General features: G+C 39.3%; 1 protein-coding gene across 1 annotated transcript in view; it reads right to left on the bottom strand.

Moving 5' to 3' along the window:
* Positions 1 to 9,731: 9,731 nt before the first annotated feature.
* shisal1b (shisa like 1b) overlaps positions 9,732 to 18,698 on the bottom strand; it is a 38,579-nt gene continuing 29,612 nt past the window's right edge. The window contains exon 5 of the mRNA XM_086299219.1: positions 9,732 to 12,905. Within this exon, the coding sequence (XP_086155345.1) occupies position 12,905 (1 nt within the window). The 3' untranslated portion in view covers positions 9,732 to 12,904. The remainder of the gene's footprint in view (positions 12,906 to 18,698) is intronic.

The following is an 18,698-nucleotide window of genomic DNA, read 5'->3' as shown; positions in this document are numbered from 1 at the left end:
ATGCCATCTCCATGCCTAGAAACCCTGGAGACGAATAGTTGTCGCGGTCCATCCAAAATGCTGACAGGAAACATGAGTAATATCTGCCTCCCTTGTCACATTGAACAGATGCATCTCTCCCTGCATGAATAGGGGAACAGAGCCAACAAAGCAGAATCAGTTTTTTCAGAAAAAAAAATATGACGGTTGTTATTGTCCTGTTGTTACATATATTTATGTATGTTTATGTTGGCTAAGGAAGAGGCGACAGCTTTCTGGAGAGGTGTGTATGGCTCAAAAATAAAGACATTTGACACTCCCAAGCTTGCAACCTTGTTAATGTGGCCATATGGTATTTCTTTAATAGGCTAAAACACATGATGATAGACATAAACAGTCAAACAATGCCTGAGCATTTTCTTCTTAAAACAAGGAGTTTGTTATGAACTCAAAATATATATTCTGATATTCTGAGAGTCAGAGTGTCATATGTTATATAAAAGGAAAGGAGACAACTTGTCAGAGCTGACAATAAGAAAAAAGGTATGTCAGCATCGCATATTTTAATACTGTTTAGAGTAGAGTGTGTATGCATATACAGTATTTATATATCTTTGTTGTACTTTTGTATACATACACAAAGGTGACAAAAATAAACTAGCAAACTCAGAACACCAAAAAACCCCCCAAAAAATGCAGAGATACAAGCAAAGAAACACGGAGTGAATACACAAGGGGGTGTAAAGAACAACTAAACTTTAGGGCAGGCCATCACTGTGATATCAATTATATAATAATAAAGGGAAAAGTACAAGATAAACCTCTGCTCATCCATCCATCCCTCCATCCTTTTCCTGTTTCAGTGGCTGGAGCCCATCCCACCGATGGGTTAGAGGCCTGTACACCATGAACAGGTCCCACAGCGCTAACACACATAGAGAGAAAAACACACTCACATGCACACGTATGGACCATTTATAATCACAGATTATCCTGCATGCCTTTAGGCCTCAAATTATGACAATGGGTTAAAAGAGACCTTTTCATAATGTTGGCCAAAAAGGCTTTTTAGAGATGTGTCCCCACCAGGGCATAAATAGCATTGTTGGCTCCTGACACCTGTGTGCTAAGAGCATCAATCTTAACAAAGAGAGAAAGATACCTTTTTTTATGTTAATTTAACCTCTTTATAGTGCTGAAAATATTTAAATTAGTACTGATATTTTACAGTAAAAACAAACTTTTACCCAGGCAGGGTAGTCAATGCAATAATAGTTATAATAAAAAAATCTGTTGTCCTATTTCTCGCAGCAGGTTAGACAAAAACAGGCTTTTCATTTGTGGCAGACGACTGTCAGAAATAAAAGCCAGGTCGCATTTAAAGGTTTTGTTAAACTGAAAGATGATAGCAAGACTGTTATCAAAGATCTACTTTACAACTGAACTCAAGCAGCCAAACTGTCCGACGTGAATCAAGGTTGAGTGTCAGCGAGAGGCGAGCAGAGGAACAAAAGGACCCTTTAGCTGTCAGCCTTTGTTTCCAGAGTAATTTCAAGTGATGTAGAGCTGGAGCAGCTTAAATTGGAGAGAGGTCTAAGGCCAGCTCTTATGTTGTTTTGGTTGAACTTCTGAGAGCCCAACTTCACACTAAGTCACAGGACTCTTCTGAGTGCCAGTTAAAACGTCTTCTACGTCCCACGATTTCAGTTTCTCCACACATACACAGTCTTCAACGCTGTTATAAGATAACAAGCACTACATGTGTGCCACTACAGTCAAGAATCTTTTAAGGAGGAATACATTTTAAAAACAATCATTGTAGAGCTGGAGGCAGCTGAAGAGGTGTGCGTGAAAATTACAGGAGGAAATTACTGTTCGGTAGTTTCAATAAAAACAAGATCCCCTGTGGTTTTCTAAGTGCATGTCTTTTTAAAATGAGTAATGCAATCATCCACTTACTAAAAAAAAAGGTGTTAGTTTATGATCAGGTTTTATGCATTTTATAACATGTTTTTTAAAAGTTATTGCAAAAGCAAAGTGTTGTCCCTGTTTCTCATCTTCAAATATTTCATAAAATTCAGGTCATTTCATACCCGATCCTCACAGCGGGCTGCTCTATTAAAATCGGTGGCAACTTGAATTTCCCCCCAAAAAAGCAGATCACATTATTTTCTCCCAAGAGTGATCTTCTTGTTTTGCTGAAAGTAAATTGGACTGAATATCTACACTTCCTATTTGGTGCCTGTGACTGTATAATGAAAACTGATTTAAATAAAGTTTTGTTTACCCTCATTTTTTATGCTCCAAAACCACTGATTCTCTTGGGGGTAAACTTGTCCTCTGAATCTGACCTGTCCTCATTATTTATAGTGAGCCGGGGCTTTAGCAGCTAATACCAAACACGGATATCTTTTCAAGTGGGAGGTCACTGAGGGACAGAGAGACACGCAAGACATCACAGAAAATCTACAGGGAAAAGAACTAGTACTGAAAATCAAATCCCTACAACTTTTCATTTCTTCTTTTTTCATATCAAATAATTTGCATAATTAAAGCAAACTTTACCAAGAGTAATGCAGAATTTCTAGACTATATAGCAAGTATGCTTATTTTGAACCTGTAAGATAAAATGTGACTTCTTTACAGGTTTGTCCTCATCTCAACCATCAGTCGCTAGTCAGCAGGCTCTGTATGCTATAGTGCAGAAGTCTGGGTGAGATTAAGACTCAGCTACCTTCAAGCAAGAGTATCGAGCATCTGTTGCAACTCAATAGTAGGAGAGCTGTACTGGAAACAGTCATCGATCCGCACAATGTACTGATGCAACACGCAAGCTGCTGCAGTATCATCTGCCGTGATATTTTTTAGAAGTATAAGTCACAGTTTAAGTTGTTTCTGAAGACAATTTTACTTCCTACAGACACTTAATAATGAAAATCAGCATTTATTATCAAATAAACGTTCAAATTAATTATTTTAAAAAGATATGTGAAATAACCTCAACACAATGAGGCACTCCACTATATTTCAAATGCATTATTATGGATTTTTTCTTTTCCTCCAGGTATCTGTCACATTATGTCTTTCCTGCAGTTTTCATTCTATTGTGTTATAATTGGCTGTTTTGGTGCAGAGAGCCATACAAAACTACCTCTTAGAGCCTTCGTTTAGTGTTATTTATTTCATGTTCTGTTTTTTTTTTTTTACACAACTCTTTTAGTGTCATCTAGAAAGGACGACCAAAAAAGAACAGACTATTGTGAGGTGGAAAGATTTCTAGATGTTTAGAAAATCCAAAATGCATTGGAAATTAATGTTTAGGTATTCATGATATAGCTTAGAGTTAATCAAATAAAATTCCCTGCAAATCCATTCACTTAGTGGGTACCAGATTGGGCCGCTGCCATCTGACTTCACAACTGACTAAAATGAAACTCCTGTTAAGTGTCCTCTGTTAGGTTGAGATATTGTGACTGTGGAGGCCATTTACAGTGAAATCACTGTCATGCTCAAGAAAGCAGTTTGAGATCATCACCTTTGTGACTTTTAAAGCTGGGTACACTCTGGTCATAAAGGGATGGACATGGTCAGCAACAAAACCTGGGTACATTATGGTGTTTAAATGATGGTCAGTTGGTAATAAGAAGAAAATGTGTGCCAAGAAAATATCCCCACATCATTAGACCATCACCAGCCTGAACTCCTGACACAAAGAAACAATGGAAACATGATTTTATGCTGTCCATACCGACTTCAAATGTCACAGGACAAATCGGGACGCATCAGACAAGACACCATTTTTCCAATTCTGGTGAGCCTGTGCAAACTGCAACCCATTTCCTGTTCTTGTCTGATGGGAGTGGACTCGGCACGGTCTTCTTCTGCTGTAGCCCATCTGCTTCAAGGTTTGAGACGCTGTGTTTTCCGAGCACTTCTGCATACTTTGCATTGTTTTGAGTAGTTATTTTTGTTACTGTGGTACTGATTTTTCCCTGTTATCTCAAAGTAGTCTGGACATTCTCCTCTGAACTCCGGCATCGGCAAGGTATTTTTGTCCGTGGTACTGCCCCTCATTAGATAATTTACATTTCCTGACCATTCTCCTCAGCAGATCAGCATTTTCTAAATGCCCAGACCATCTCATTTATCACCAACAACAATAACCTATTAAATCCCCTCTCTGCCCTATTCTGTTCACCATGGCTACACTGAGTTTCAAAGCTGCAGTTGGCTGATTACACATTTATGTTAATAACCTCAAAGCTGCTCAAAGCTGCTCGCCAATACTTATTCCTTCGAATGTCATTGTCCTTTTTTATTATGTTATTTCTTTTAAATAGCTGTTTTTGTTGCTTTATTCACAAAGGCAAGATGTCACTTGTGTGCGTAGATAAACTATGTGTTGGCACTGTTTAGTTTCTGTGCTTGGGATTATCAATAAACTAGGAGACTTTTTATTTTTCTGTCAGATCTATTTGATGTATTTTTGGTGCCTAGTGACTTTCTCTTTTTTGTGTTTTTTTTTCCTTTATTACTGCTCCACCATCTGTGGTACCATATGATATTAATTGTAAATCAAGTTCTTGAAGTGAAGGCTGACTGTGACAGTATGTGTTTTTTAATGGTTGATGTTTGGCTGTTGCACTTTAATTCATGCTGTTAATTTTTATAGTGCTCAAATTCCAGCGCTTGGATTTGAGTATTGGATCCTCTGCACACTTGCTTTTGTTTTCAGGGCTCACTGGCAGTGAATTATTGCAGTAGGTTTTGTTGTTGCTTTTGTGATGTATGAATGGCTGGATACAGGTTATTTGCACAATTGTATGAGTGTAAAATTGGATTCACGGAGATCTGGGTAAGGTTTTTGTCACAGATTGTCACATTTTTATTTCATATTTCCTTTATAGCAACATATCAGTACATCTTTACAGCGGAGCATCAATTTCACAGTATCATCGCTCTTACTATCAATGTGTACTGCTATTGACATCATCAAGTGTCTTACATTGCTGCTGCAGATCTTGTTGGTACTGGTGTTTAGGTTTAGCCATGTCAGTTTTGGGTGGATTCACTTAATTACTGTCACTTCTGATTTCATAGCTATGTTAACATTGCTGTATGCCTTCCAAGAGTGGTGAGGTAATCCAAATAGATGTGTATTTGTAAACATAATGAACATGTTCTGTGCAGGGTCACTGGGTGAGATCTCATTTAGTGACATCATTTAAAACATAGCAAAATAACATAAAAAACCACCGGTTGTCAAAATAATAATAAAAAAACCCTTTAAAATCAAATAAAAATCTGAACTTGACTGCTACTAATGCAGAAGACTGAGTTCGTGCTAGTCAAAAGGGATTAGCCTCATTACTCCATAGTTACAATTTAGTCTCAATTTAGTCTAGGATATCTCAATTAAATGGCTCTCTCTCTATACGTCATGGCTATCGGTCAGCATCTATCTCTGAGGAAACATTATACACTAGATTCACCAAAAATCTGGAAAAAATGAGCTTTTAGAGATGGATGGATGTACACCAGTGCATGTCTGTGACATTTCATTTTCCAGCTAGGGGTTGGCTTGTCCTTTGCAGACCTTCAAATCACAGCGGTAGCATTTCAAAGATGTAACATTTAGCCTGCACTGGGTCTCTTATTTTGAAATGTGACCAGATTCTGTATGCCTGTGCGCGCTGCCTTACTTCTAAACATAACATAGTTTTTCTGCTCAGTAAACCAGGTGAACATTCCCAAGCATCACTTCTACAAAAAGCACGATCATTTCAACATCACATTCTGTGAAAAAAAGAAGTTAATATCACCTCATAACAATATGAATAGTTTTATTTGTATCTTATTTGACTAAACAATGATATTCAATAAAGGGAGAAAATGTAATTGGTTTTCATTTATTGCTTTAATTTAAAACAATTACAGAATCGTACTATACACAAATAAATCCAACTCATACTTCATTCTGTTGCTGTAAGGTCCTCTGTTACAGTAGTTTGGTGCCGTTTCTAGTATAACATGAGTGCTCATGAAAGCTAGGATACCATTAATAGTCACATTAATATCTGCTACAGATGGATCCTAATATGGGGCAGCATTACAGAAGATCCGGTGTGAGCAGATAGGGCATTGGAGAGTGCAGATCTAATGGAGTTTTAATAGATAAATGTTGGCAGGATGTATCTCGGGCTCCTCAATAACAGCAGGATGTGGAAATCCAGACAATGGCTTTTAAATGGTGATGGATGCTAGCAATTGGTTTAATATGTGCAGATGGGAAGATTGTTGGTTACTGGCATACAGGAAGGCAGAGGACATAGATGGATCGAGTGAAGAAAAGGTGACAGTATGAAATGGTCTCAAGAGCTGAATGTTGCAGGATGACTGGCAGAGGTGCATGAGAGTTGGTACAGAAGTACAAGTCAGACCTTATTAGGAGAGCTCAAAGGGACCTTGACAATGTGATAACAAACTTCCTGGTTGCTGGGGTCATTGTTAAAGGCAAGGAGCAGCAGGTGTCTGATTTGAAGTGGGGTGCTGAGCCCTGACATTGTCTGTCTCTGCCTGTCTTTGCCTTAGTTTTTCACCATCAGCTCATTCCTTTAATGATGTTTCCCCGTCGACCAGGTGTGGGTGTGACTCCAGCAGCTTGAAAAGGTCACTGCCTTAAGGCTGAATGCATCATGTCATAGTTTATTGACTGGCTGTTAAAAAAAAAGTTCATCCTAAGATTATGAAACCCAAAAGTTGAAAAAGATGGTAAAAGGTTATCAGTGAAAAAAAAAACAACCCTCCAATCACCTTTTTTAAGAGACAGAAGTTTTTTTTGTTTGTTCCCCAGACTTTGTCTAGTCACAACATTTTCCAATCCATTAGCTTATGTAAATCTAAATTATTAGCTAATGCATATATAAAACCTCTCCTCTTTTTTTCTATTCTTTCATTTTCATTTCAGTGTGTGGATGATGGAGCTAATCATAACTAACTATCTAGCCAGCTTGAATAAAGTATGCTAACAACAGTTGTCAGTGCAGCTGGCAGAAGGCAGGGTTGCCAGAAAATTGAAATGTGGTGAGGAAAAATAGAAAATGGATAAATTATTAAATGTGAGTCCAGAAGATAGGGAAATTAAAACAAATTATCTAGTGACTAAGAGAAGGTTAAATGAATTTAAAAAGAAACACAAACTCCACAGCATTTCTATTGACATATTCAGACAAAATTTCTGATAGCCTTTTCTTCAGGCTTACATAGGGGCTCCCGTTCCCGCAGTGCTTCTCAAAACTTTGTATGGATTAACCCACTGAGCCAAAAAACACAAAAGAACAACAAAAAAACCCAAAAGACAAAGACTTCCAAATGGTATCGTCAGAATTTGGTGTGAGGAACATGAAAACATGGATCAATCATACCTTGTGTCAATGCTTCAGACTGGTGGTGGTTGTATGGAGTAGGGGACAGCTTAGTATCAACTGAGCATCATTTAGACACCACAGCCTACCTGATTATTGCTGCTGATCATGTCCATCGCTTTATGAACTAAGTGCACCCGTCTTTTTATGGAAAGGATAATGCACCATGTCCCAAAGTTCTAGTCATCTCACTCTTCTTGAACATGACAATGAGTTCAATCATCCTCCACAGTCATGAGCTCTCAGGCTAACAGAAGGAGATTCACATCATGGATCTCACATCATGACAGACTATGTCAACATGGACCAGTATCCAATATGAGGATTATTTTCCAGGTAGATCAAAAGACAAAAGGTAGGCCTTTTTTTTTTTTAGCGAGGTGTACCTAATGAAATGGCCTCTGTTGGTGTGTGTGTGTGTGTGTTCATGTTTATACATCTTTGTGAGGACCAAAAACTGGAATGCTACTATACTTATGGGGAAAAAATGCCTGTCCCCATGTGTTTGAAGGCAGTTTTGAGACTCAAAGTGTTGTTTTTCCTCTCAGGGTTACAATTAGGTTATGGTTAGCTTTAGCCTAAGGGTTAGGATTACGCATTCATTTTTGATGGTATACCATCAAAAATGAATGCGTAATCCTAACTAGAGCAAGCATTATGTCAATTAGATGTCCTCAATAAGATATGAAAACAAGTGTGTGTGTTTCCCATATCTTCATTCATTAAACATATTCATTCAGCTTAATTTCACTTCACATTTTTCTCCTGGTTCTCTGAGCCCCACCATCAGTGGCTCTCTCTTCCACAGCTGGTGCACACCCACAGTTTGAGAACCACTGCTTCCAAGGTTATTAAAATAAACCAGCTCCCCCCCACCCCCAAAATAGCACTTGACACAAAGGCATTTAAACACACTGGAAAAGATAAAACTTTATTTCTCCCTGTCGTGACAATACAAAGTCAACAAGTGCAATAACAATCGAACTAAAAACGGTACTGCTCGTTCTATCTAGTAGGAAATACATAGACAGAACGTGGTGCACATTATCGTCATCATCACCACCACCACACCCAAAAAGTGAGGTATCAGCCACTACAAAGCTTCTTTGTACAGGTGGGTATTCAACTGTAAGGCAACTGTTACCATGACAACCTGGACAGAGTGAAACAGCTATGTGCTTCCTTCTTCCCATCCTTTTTTTTTACTGTAAATATATATATATATATATATATATATATATATATATATATATATATATATATATATATATATATATATATATATATATATAATTATAATATATATATAATTTTTTTTGACATGGGAAGAGGGTTGAGCTGATACGATTTACAGTACCACATCACATCAGGCCAGAGTCAAGACTGTTTTCAACAAAACAGAAAACATCACAAAACATTAAAAATGAAAAGAAAAGAGAGGAGAGATTCCTTGTATATGTCTCTTGAGGGAATCCATTTGTGACCCTGCTACTGCTTGTCAGAGGCAAAATGAAGCTTTTTAAAATTCCCTGGGTACGACTACTGTATTACATTATTGGTGATAAGAACAAATGTCCTGTTCCTTATTACAGGTCAAAACACAGCACAGAGCCCTGAAAGCGACATGTTCTCGAACGTATCTGATTTTTTCCCCACTTATCCAGCGTTGGGGACTAATTAAAAATCTCTCCTGCCCTGTTTGCTACTGCTGTTCACACTCTGGGAATAGGAGGGCAGCTCGAGGGAGACAGCAAGAGAGTGTAATTTTGAACCACTGCTGATCTCCAGGCCAATTATTTTACTTGGACTCATCCTGCTTCTCTGCTCCTAAAAGCGATGGCACAAGCTTGCTGGGACGCACGCACACACACACACACACACACACACACACACACACACACACACACACACACACACACACACACACACACACACACACACTTAAACTTTAGCTATTGAAATGGGGATTAACTTGCTCTAACAACTCTACAAATTTGAATATTATTGCTGATAACTGAGGATGACGCTAGCAGGCCCCACTTACAGCACTTGACCACAGTTCTGTTAGGTTCCACTTAAACTTCATGAGACAGAGAGATGGAAAAACGAAGGCAACAGACAAGTCTAATAGCTGGCTTTTTTGTGTTTCTGTTGGTGTGTTTGTGTTGAGTCAGCCAACTCTTAATGATTAACAGTATGTGCTGTTAGCTTTCAGCGCACATGCAAAATGCTCCATGTATAAGCTCAGCAGCTGCCAGACTACCAGATGCAAGACTGGAACAGACAACCCCCTACCCACACCCCCCCCTACACCCACCAACCCCCCCACTGTACCTACCTTCTGTCCACCTGGTCGTCACACACTGTCACTCATATAAAAACTGGCACCGCTGCAGCTGCTTTGCATGCTTTTCTCCAAACACAAAGGACAGCATTTATGGATAGCCAAGAAAGTCGATCTCAGCAGCTTTGGGTAACAACTTTACCTAAACTATAAGAGGTAAAACAGTCAACTTTTTCCTAGTCTAATAGCCAGTTGATTTACCATTAATTTTGTAAAAATGACCAAAATTCCCCAGTTTTCATCTTCCTTCCTTCAGTTTCCATCTTCCTGTGATACTTAAATACTGATTGCTAAATTTACTTATTTTTTTCCACTTTTTTCTCTGAAACACAAACCAAGCGATTCATTCATCTGTTGATAAAGCAACAGGCAGATTCATCAATAATTAAATCAAATCTTTAGTTGCAACCACCTCTAAAGCAGTGTAATAATTGTTTCACTTTTTTGTCAATCCAAAATCCCACAAATAGGGGAAATAATTATTTTCTCCTTTCCTGAATTAATTTTTTTCTGAATTTAAAATCCAGAAAAAACCCCCAAATCACATAAGAGTTATAAATATATTTGCATGCCTTTGAGTGAAATAAATGTTTGATCCCACAAATTGGCTGTGTGCCCAGCACACGAGTCCACACAATCAGTTTCTTCCATTTCAACCTCACCGTGACCATAGGTAAGACCAAAGAGATGTCCAAGAATGTCAAGGACGCAATTGTAGATGTGCATGGAACAACATGTCCCTCCATCTCGAGCTCAATGCAAGATCTTGTCTCATGAAGTGAGGATAATCATGTCAAAGGTGGTGAATCAGCCCAAAACTTCCTGGGAGGAGCTTGTTATTGATCTGAAGGCAGTTGAGACCACAATCACCAAAAACACCATTGGTAGCGCGCAGTGCCCGCAAAGTCTCCCTGCTCAAGAAGGCACATGTACAGGTCCGTCTTTGCCAGTGAACATCTAAATGATTCAGAGAAGGCTTGGGAGAAAGTGCTGTGGTCAGATGAAACCAAAATCAAGCTCTTTGGCATCAACTTGACCCCCTGTGTATGTAAGCTGAGTATGACCCAAACATTACCATCCCCACAGTCAAGCACAAAGGTGGAAACATTGTACTTTGGAGCCATCTTTCCACTAAGGGTGTGGGATGACTTCACCACACTGAGGTCAATGGATGCAACAACAACAGTCCACTGGCCACTTAAGAGCCAGAAGATAGGCTGTGGATGGGTCTTCCAGTAACCCAAAACATACTGTACTGCCAAGGCAACAAGAAAAAGCCCCTTAAGGTCGTGGCCTAGCTAATCTCCCGATCTCAATCCTAGAAAATCTGTGGAGGGAGACGAACTTAGAGTTGTGAACTGGCAGCCAAGAAACCTTAAAGGATTTATAGTTTCTGTAAAGAAGAGTGGGCCAGAATCCCTCCTGAGATGTGTGCAAAAGCAAGCACTAAGTCATGTTTCGCACAAATGAAATACTTATTTCACTCAATGAGGTGCAAATCAATTTATAACTTTTATTTAATGTGTCTTTGTTTTATGGATTTTTGGTTGAGATTCTGTTAAAATGAAACTACTATAAAAATTAGAAACTGTTCATTTCAGCAGGGGATCAAATAATTATTTCCCCACAACATTCGCCAAATCACTGGTTTTAGATCTGAGGGATAAATAAAACAAAGATTTAAATAAATAAATACCATACTGGTGGCGGTTTGAAATAATAATTGACAGTTTTTGCTATGAAATACACTGAGCGTTAACGTAAAAAGTGTGCAAGAGTTTCTTTTAGTAAGAGATAATCATGTCTTTTTTCTTAAAGAGCTGACAAAAAAAAGAGTTCATTATCCAGAAAGAGTATATCTCCATTTAACTGACATCACCGTCTTATTAAATGCAAACTGAGCCAAAAATTCTGTGATACACCTCAGTGATTACCCATTGCTCATTTAGCTGACTCTGATTTTTACATACCATGTGATCCTCTGGTTAAGCTTCTGTACATTATTGCTGACAGTGAAAGGGGTTTACTGATATTTCTTTTGGAAACATTTTCTGTTATGGCTAGTTACTTACAGTTGCCTGTTACCCATGTGGAATTTGGAGCACTTCGTATAAAGAGACTAATGGATATTATTTTGCGTCATATTGCTAATGAAGCTGATCTCAGGCAGCCCTAATAACGAGGAAGGTCAAATAGGTCAGTGGGTGATGTTATAGAAAACTGTCACAAACTTGTAATTTGATAAGTAAGGGTTTCACTCAGGTCTTTAGGCTCTTTGCCAAGGGATACGGATATGTGTAAATTAGCATAAAGACTGTGGCTGTTATGAAGGCATCCCTGATCCTCATTAATGCTTGTGTGAAGATGGAAAACCCTCATGTTTTGAAGTTTCAGCAGTTTATTTTTATGGCCTTACGTCCTTTTCCGACACTGTTTCAAGAAATCGCTTGTTTTGCAGAAAGGAGACCAAAAACATTTTGTATAAGATGTTTGTTTTTCATCGTGGCTGCAGAGGCATTTTTTCTGGTTTCAGTAGGTAACAAAAACATTCTAATCTAAGTGAGATGCTCAGCATCAACCTAAGCCATTACATAATCAGATTGTTAGCCACTCATATATTTTCTCTGACTACTTCACATAAATAAATCACCAAATAGATAACCCACAACTGTGTCTAACTGCTACTGAACACAAAGTGACACAGCAGTTTAATAAACATGTTATATCTAGAAATAAGCTTTTTTTTCTTATTTTTTTTTCTTTAAATAGGCAAGCTTACTCACTTGTGAGTACAGTTTATCCAGTTCATCTTGGATTTGTTTGGGGTACTCCAGGCCTTGGCAGATACTTTAGGGAATCAGTTAAACCCTATAAGCAGATAAATGCATCCATCTCTCCCTTCTGTAGAAGCAGCGATACATTCGTCTGTGTGGCTTTCCAGGCTTTCTTCAGCTGTTTCGCCTGATTCTGTTAGTCTGTGGGTATTTTGTGCTCATTAGAAAGGGGGCAGTAGTCACTTCTAGCTACTACAGTATGGCTAGCCCACCAGTGATGCTGTGTTTGTGGTCCAGAGAGGGGTGACTGGGGAACATCTCCTCTGTACCATGTAAGGAAACCAGGTGTTGCTACTCTTCTGTTCATCCACTCACAGCATCATTCTGCCAGAAGGGAAAAAAAGACAAAGCATCAGGGTTCATTCTTAAGCTTGTAATATGTTTTCTGAATTTTCTGAAGCTTTCAACCGTATATTAACTTTTGTGTGGTAAGCCTCAAACTAAGTCCTTTGGCCATTATCAACATGGTGTTTTCAAACAGGATGTGATAAGGAGATCTGAAACCGAAGGAAACTGCATACTAGCAGTTTTAGATAGCGACTTGTCTGACACGAGAGATACCTGCAAAAAGATCATGTCGCATTAGCCTCCTTTTTATTCTAAATCGCAGTATTTACAGTATTTTTAGTCACTTAAAACTTCTGGTCAATGCCGTAAACTGAGTTCAGTTAGCATTTTCCCATAGAGTTCTCCATAACCGGGCAAATTTTGGAAACCAGCCCTCTGCTGGCCTTTACAATAAAATGCAGGTTAAAGGCGCTTCCACACTGGCTTTGCATTTCACACTAGACAGCTGTGCCCATCTTTTATACACTGTCTATGAAATCAAAAGAGCGGTAGGATCATTTTCTCAGCCTTTTTTCTTCCCAGCACCCTGCTGGCCATTAGAAAGGATTCAGTACACTCCCGTGCTGGCTTCAGTTTTCAGACCTGAAAGAGCAGTGCCAGTCACAACACCACCAAACACAATCTAAGGCAGTTTCATACAGAATGTCTGTTGGTGCTGGATGATGTAACCACATCTAGCTTTCCATTGGCTGTGGTTTCCAGTTTTCATTGTACTGGTTAAGTGGCTAGACACTGACTGAATGCCAGAGGAACATAACTCTAACTGTCTGGGAAACAGAGGTCATCTCAGGACTAAAACCTGGCTTTAGGAGAAAACAGAGAAAAGCACTGATTTTAAATATCAGCTATTATCCACCTGTTATCACATGACTAAATTTACATACTCAGGTCACGTGGTAACAACCAGACTTTATCCTTGGTAACTCTCACACGACACCCACTGATGAAGGCCAAGAGATGATTTAAAACAATGGAAAAACTAGCGAGTGAAGAAGATGGTATTTAGGATAGCAAACATGCTTACATATTTTAAAGATCTCATAGAACTGGAGCCCACAGAATAAAAAAATGGTTGATACTTTGTGGATATATTGTTGCTTTATCCTCTCCAAAAAGCCAATTTATAGCCCAGAGTGCACATGTCTGTATCATCAAATTCCAGAGTAGCCACAAAAGTTGTTTGGGAAAAACTGGCAGGATCCCGGACAACAGAGACTCAAAACTTAATACTTTTAGCTTCATGGATAAAATTGCCTCAGTGTGTGCTCTGTGTTTCATGGTCCACACTGATCTTTATATAACAACATATTGGCTTGAAAATGAGCTCAAGGCCAGAAAACACAAAAACTAATAAAATGGGCCAGCTCTGCTTTTCAAAAAGCAGCCAGCTTCACAGGAATATTTTACAAGTCTGTAATTCTTGTTAAGACTCCCACCACAGCTCTATGAATCACATCCACCAACTGAAAATAATTTCTGCTGCCCAAACAATACGACTGCACTTTAATGGGAAAAGAAAAATTTCCACTTTCCACACCTTAGCAGTGATTTACCCTCCATCCTTGTAGGGACACAGAAATATTCTTTTATCAACAGTGTGACACAGAGTGCTTTTGGTTCTTGAAGGATACTTGACTGCACTTTAGAGAAAATGCAAAGTAAATGTGTGAAAACACGTCTAATAAAAGATCACAAGCACAAAAATAAACACAGAAAGTTGCACCAACCCCATCTTGCTTTTGGCAGTGCCAGACGTCACTGCACGACTTTCAAAGAGCTAAACCTGCTCTTCTTCTCTTTTAGCAGAACTGTCTGTGCGTCTGGCTGTCTTTGTAGCATCTATGATGTTAATTAACTCACACCACATGGAGTGTGTTGCTTTAATTGGACAAGGTCTTGGCATGCTGCTCTGTGGACAGACAGGCCAGGAATAATTTCATAATGTACAATTACATTATTACCTCAGAAAAAGGGAACCAGTGAGTTCAAAGATGGATGTGAATATTCAGGAGACAGAGGTAGGCTTTGATCACACTGACAGAAAAAAAAAAAGGGAAAAAATGTGAAATTCTGTTTTAGCCTTCTGGGTCTATCTGAGTGTCCTGTGCAGGCAGCACAGCAGGCGTTTAAGTGCAGGTGTCGGGCATGCCTACCTGTGACCGATCTGATGTAACAGACAGACTGCTCGAGTGGCGGAGGTGGCGTTTACTAGACTGGGCTATAACGCTGAGTCACTGGTGACTGACTGTAAGAAGCAGTGTTACAAAGGCTGGTGAGTCAACTATATATTGAATAGGCTGACAGATGCCACCTCACCTAGACCACTCTACCCATGGCTAAGCTCAGCTGGCCCAGTAAGCTACCAGCCTTGAGTGAGTGGGAGGTTGCTGGCATGAGGTGCTGCTCTAAGTCGGTGCCAAGTGATTCATCGGCCACCAGGGGAATCTGTGTGACGTGTTCTGCTCAAGTGAAGTGGTGTCATTTGATGTTGCTCAACACCTCATTTCTCCCGCTTTAATCTATGACTTCTCGCTGATGCTCAGCATATATTAACCAGAGTTGAGTTATGTATTTTTAATTTTACCACCAAACACGAGCAAAAAAAAAGTAATAAAAAATCTGCTTTTTTTGCCTTCCCCAGATTGCACACTTATTTTTGCTGGGTAAGTCTTAATCAGCGCTGACTGAAGGCAAACTAAATCTATCTAACATATGCAGTAAAAAATGCCAGACTGAATGACAGGAGCAGATCACATTTGTTCCAATTATGAAGTGGGGAGCGTCAAAGTGAGTACACTACACAAGGAATGTAAAATAAGTGATGATATAGAAAATTCTCACTGCCACTTCTTTTAAATCTGCCTTCTAGTGTCATGATGCTGCTCAGTACCACTAACTGCAAGGAGGTGGACAAGCAGGCAAAAGGGGGATGTGCAGATACTGGGAAGCCAGCCAAAGCTTTAATGTCCTAATAGCTGCGGGTGGACAACCAAGCAGGGCTCTAATGCTGCTGAACTTCCTGGAAGGTTTCAGTGCTTTTAAAGGGCTACATGAGAGCCCTGCTAAGATGAGTGACGCCAAAATGTTTTTCTGTGGCAATGTGATATCTTAATGGGTTCCCAGTAGGTTTTGTCATCCTGGTCATATGAGCTCAAGAGCTACTTGATCTATGTCATCCAGGACACATTAACCGTCTCAGGCTCAAATTAAACTTTTTGTTGCTAATGCACAACCAAGTCCTGCAGTGGTACTTCTGAGTAAAAAATTTAAATATGCATGTGGGGTAATCAGGTTGTTAGTTTTTAACTGTTACAAATCTGCAACGCCTGCCTTGAGAGGGTTAATGTGAATGGATTTTAAACTGGATACTGAGTGCTAAATGGGAAAATCATTACCGCTATCTGGTAGCACATCTGTATGGTAAACATAAGACTACACCTTTATAGTTTAACCAAGCATAAAGAAAGGAAATGGGGAAAAAATGTTTCCCTGCCCAGATTATAAGTAGATGAGATAAGTAGATGATTTTTGTGCTCCAAGAGTTGTCAATGCTTCCTTCAGTTTTAAACAGCTCCATGTGATCATCTGCTGAGCCAGCTATGATAATTTAACCTCTATCGCCTGATGGTTTTAACTCATTCCACGACCACTCTGAGGCCTCCAACACCACCACCTTCTCCAGGTTCACGTCCTCGCAGGATGACCCCTCCTCTCAGTGTGAGAGCAGCAGAGTTAAGGATGACTGCTACTACTAAAGCTACTGTTGCAACGTGCATCAAGACAGCCACCATAGTTTAATAGGTCAGTTATGTATTTATTAGGTTGTTATTATTATTATTTTATTACATTTAACTTTTATAGTATTTTTATTATTTTATTTTAATTAGGTCTAATCATTGTGTATAAAGATTAATCAGGTGACCATTTACGAATCTTATTTATATGTTCCTCTTTGACCTAAACACAAATATTTGAATGATTTTTGAGAAATCATGATTTCATTTTCAGCTCATCCACCCGAAGGACTAATGAGCTGGGAAGACGTCCGTCATCCATCCATCTGTCAATAATCTACAAGAATTGCTGACATTATGAGTGAGGATTTAATCAAACCTATGCACAATGATCACCCTCGAGGTCAGGGTCATATTTGTCGTTCTCAGTGGATTTGAATTCTCATTAGTTTGTGCAGTACAGCCAGCCAATGATAGGAAAACTTATCACTGCTTTCTGTATTTCACACATTATAATAACCTGTAAATTACAATGGATCGTGTGCCAGATGAGCTGCATCAGTGATGTTCTAGTTTTTTTCTATTTTTTTCTCATTAGCTGAGCGAGTCCACAATCTTTTAAGTGCAGAAAGACTTCCTTGAACTCCCCAGGCCAGTAGATATAAGACACATAAAGGTCCAAGCCAAACAGCTCCTACATAAATGTGTTTTTTATCAAGCTAATGGACAAACTATAACTGCCCATCCTATTCAACACTAGGATAAGCACTTGAACAAATAGCGTGTAGAAAAACAAAGAGTTTGCAATAGTGTTTTTCACAAATCCGTTGTTTCCACTGAGTGACATTACCCTGTGAGTAAACTCTGCTTGGAAACAAACAGTGTGCCCCCCCTGTAATGATAATCCATGACTCCTGGTGTGGCAGGCTGATCATTCGTCTCTCACCTGGATCATACATCGTTAGGTGAAGAAAGAGACAGTTATGTTTTTGTACTTTATTCAAACCGAAGTGAATACGTGAATATGAGATTTTAATAAAGGGCATCCACCGAGGAAAAGTAATAACAGTTTCTCAGGCCGCCCACGCTGAACCCTGAGCAGATCTGCAGCAGCACATACCAGCCTGCTTATGTGCAACGTGGTAAGCAGGATTCCCACACGCTGAGTGCAAAGCTGCGCTCTCTCCCCCTCTCGCTCTCTCTCTTTAAGACCTGACTTGCCATCAGGACCTGCTTTGCTGCATGGGTTACCATTTGTGCTGGATTCCAAAGTTGCTGCGCGACTGGGTTGTTTTTAGATGCTGCTGGGCCTGTAATGGGACTTGACCCGATCTCTGGTTGTTTACATTTGGCCAACAGATGTCCAACTAAGTGGACCCAGTTTTCTGAGCCATTACTCTGCATCCTCTCTGGGGATAAAGATCTGTACCCCCGCAAATAAAACCCAGCTAATGACGCACCGTGTGGGCAACGTCAACTGCGGTATACACACAGAGAGAATCGCCCATAACGGTTACTTAACACATTTAGGAAAAAGTGTAAGCGTTATCTGGATTCTCAGAAGTGTTTCATTGTGTGAAACTTTCCCCCTCCCCCCCAAAAAACTATTCTGATCTTGCCCCAGAAACTGCTCGTGACTGAATTTATCTCGCAGCATCTGTCACTTTATTATTGATGTCAATGATTATGCAAGAACATATTTAGCTCATGGTAAATTTTGTCCTGTTTGTAAAAAATGCGGTTACATTTTTTTCTTGGTATTTTTAGATAGAGATCTTACAAAAGATGATACCAAAACACTATCAGTCCTAAAGCAGTTCCCATTACTCATCACAATGAATTACTATGAACTTATCTTGCTCTCATTTTCCGAGCCCACTTAGTTAATGAGCAGTTTGCTGCTATTTCAAACACCTTTTTTTTTTTTTTAAAAATCGACTTCCTCTGCCTTAATGCTGGCTTCTCGCCAGTGCAGGTCAACCTCACTAGTCAAGGATTGATGAGTCCTATCATACTGAACTGACTTCACGTCTAA

This window comes from Aulonocara sp. 'chitande type north' Nkhata Bay, linkage group LG7 (assembly GCF_057382095.1).
Source record: "Aulonocara sp. 'chitande type north' Nkhata Bay isolate Kocher_YH1m ecotype deep benthic linkage group LG7, A_spYH_male_GT1.1, whole genome shotgun sequence".
Classification (NCBI taxonomy): domain Eukaryota; kingdom Metazoa; phylum Chordata; class Actinopteri; order Cichliformes; family Cichlidae; genus Aulonocara; species Aulonocara sp. 'chitande type north' Nkhata Bay.
The sequence above is the reverse complement of the archived record's forward strand: the minus strand, read 5'-3'. Positions and strand labels throughout refer to the sequence as shown.